This window comes from Sphaeroforma arctica (genome assembly GCF_001186125.1).
Source record: "Sphaeroforma arctica JP610 unplaced genomic scaffold supercont1.6922, whole genome shotgun sequence".
Taxonomy (NCBI): Eukaryota; class Ichthyosporea; order Ichthyophonida; genus Sphaeroforma; species Sphaeroforma arctica.
Window position 1 is genome coordinate 1 of NW_014033636.1, and position 1,542 is coordinate 1,542.

At 52.5% G+C, this 1,542-nt stretch overlaps 1 protein-coding gene across 1 annotated transcript; it reads right to left on the reverse strand.

Moving 5' to 3' along the window:
* Nucleotides 1-298: 298 nt before the first annotated feature.
* Nucleotides 299-1,081, reverse strand: SARC_15881 (hypothetical protein; the record flags this gene model as incomplete). The annotated part of the gene is made up of 1 exon (XM_014290005.1): nt 299-1,081. A coding segment is annotated over one exon (708 nt), but the record flags the coding sequence as incomplete, so codon positions are not given.
* Nucleotides 1,082-1,542: the final 461 nt, after the last annotated feature.

A 1,542-nucleotide genomic window follows, 5' to 3' on the forward strand; every position in this document is an offset into this window, starting at 1 on the left:
TGTGTGTGTGTGTGTGTGTGTGTGTGTGTGTGTGTGTGTGTGCACGTATTGTTCAAGAACAGTTTAAGGTGTGCATGGAGGGCTTAAGAGCTGAAATCCCTCAGCCACTCACCTCTCACCTCCGCGGAAGGAGATGACGCGGATACCCTAAAACCCTGGAGTGCAAAACTATAAATATAGCTCTTCCGTAGACCGAAGGTCAGTCTAGCTAATTGATTTGGTTGCTGGTTGCGTTTGGGCCGCAGAGGTTACCGTTCCCTCTGACGTGCTCGCGTTTGATGCCATCAGCTACACCGCACCCAACCCCACCGTTGCAACACCTTGTTGTTTGAGATGCGTGTATAAGAATACAACAGCCCATGACGCTCACCGGTCAACTCTCGGGACGGAGATTGATATCCGTATACAGACACGTACTCGTATTCTGATCTTCATCGTCATCCACACCCCGCAGCACTGACACGCAAACATGCTTCCCCATGCCTCTGCCTCTGTCCCTATCGCCTATACTCACCCCATTATCGTTCCTCACACTGTCGGCACTGCCCACACTCACCACCCCAGATGAGCTTGGTCGAGTCCCCAGGCACGACGTTTTGGGCTTCTCCTTACCACCTGCTGTATCTGCACGCGAGGTGGTACCGTGCGCGTGTCCCCTGTCGTTGCCATGGTAACCCTGTGGCGTGGCGTTGTTTGCCTGGCCGGGGTGTGAGTCCAGCCCATGTGTGCCATGGGTAGGCAGTAGTCCCCCCGCAGAGTTCTCTCGGCTCGCCTCCATCTTCACGTACCCCTGGGCTTTGCTCAGAGGCTGGTTGGGGTGTGTCATATCCACATAGCCGTCTTTAAAATCGGCTGGACGCCACTTGGTATCTTTGGATACCGGGTTGTGCATCTGCATGTAGCCCGTGAGCATATCTGACCCCGTTTTTGGCTTTTTTAAACTCGATTCGGGGCCGTTTGGCACTGAATTGTGGGTCCGTATGTAATTTGAGGTAAATGATTCCCCGTCCTTTTGCTTGGCTGGGTCTGTGTTGATATACCCTTCATCGATGGCGTCACCGGACTCTCCCCGGAGACGTAGCTGTCGAACGGGACAGGTGCATGGCCATAGTTAGGAGCGACAGGTGCATGGTCCAAAGATAGAAGGGACAGGTGCATGGTCCAAGATAGAAGGGCAGGTGCATGGCCAAAGATAGAAGGGACAGGTGCATGGTCAAAGTTAGGAGGGACAGGTGCATGGTCCAAAGATAGAAGGGACGGGTGCATGGCCAAAGATAGAAGGGACAGGTGCATGGCCAAAGATAGAAGGGACAGGTGCATGGCCAAAGGTAGAAGGGACAGGTGCATGGCCAAAGATAGAAAAGGAGTCAGATAGGGGAAGCCAAATGATGCATTAAATGTGCAGAGTGAGAGGATGGTCACTGTGTACTGACAAAACATATGTGGATAGATGTCATACGCATGTCAGATGGTCCATATCCCGATGCAAGAATCCCATATCCGCAAATGCATGTATGTATGGGATACATATCCGTGCATCCG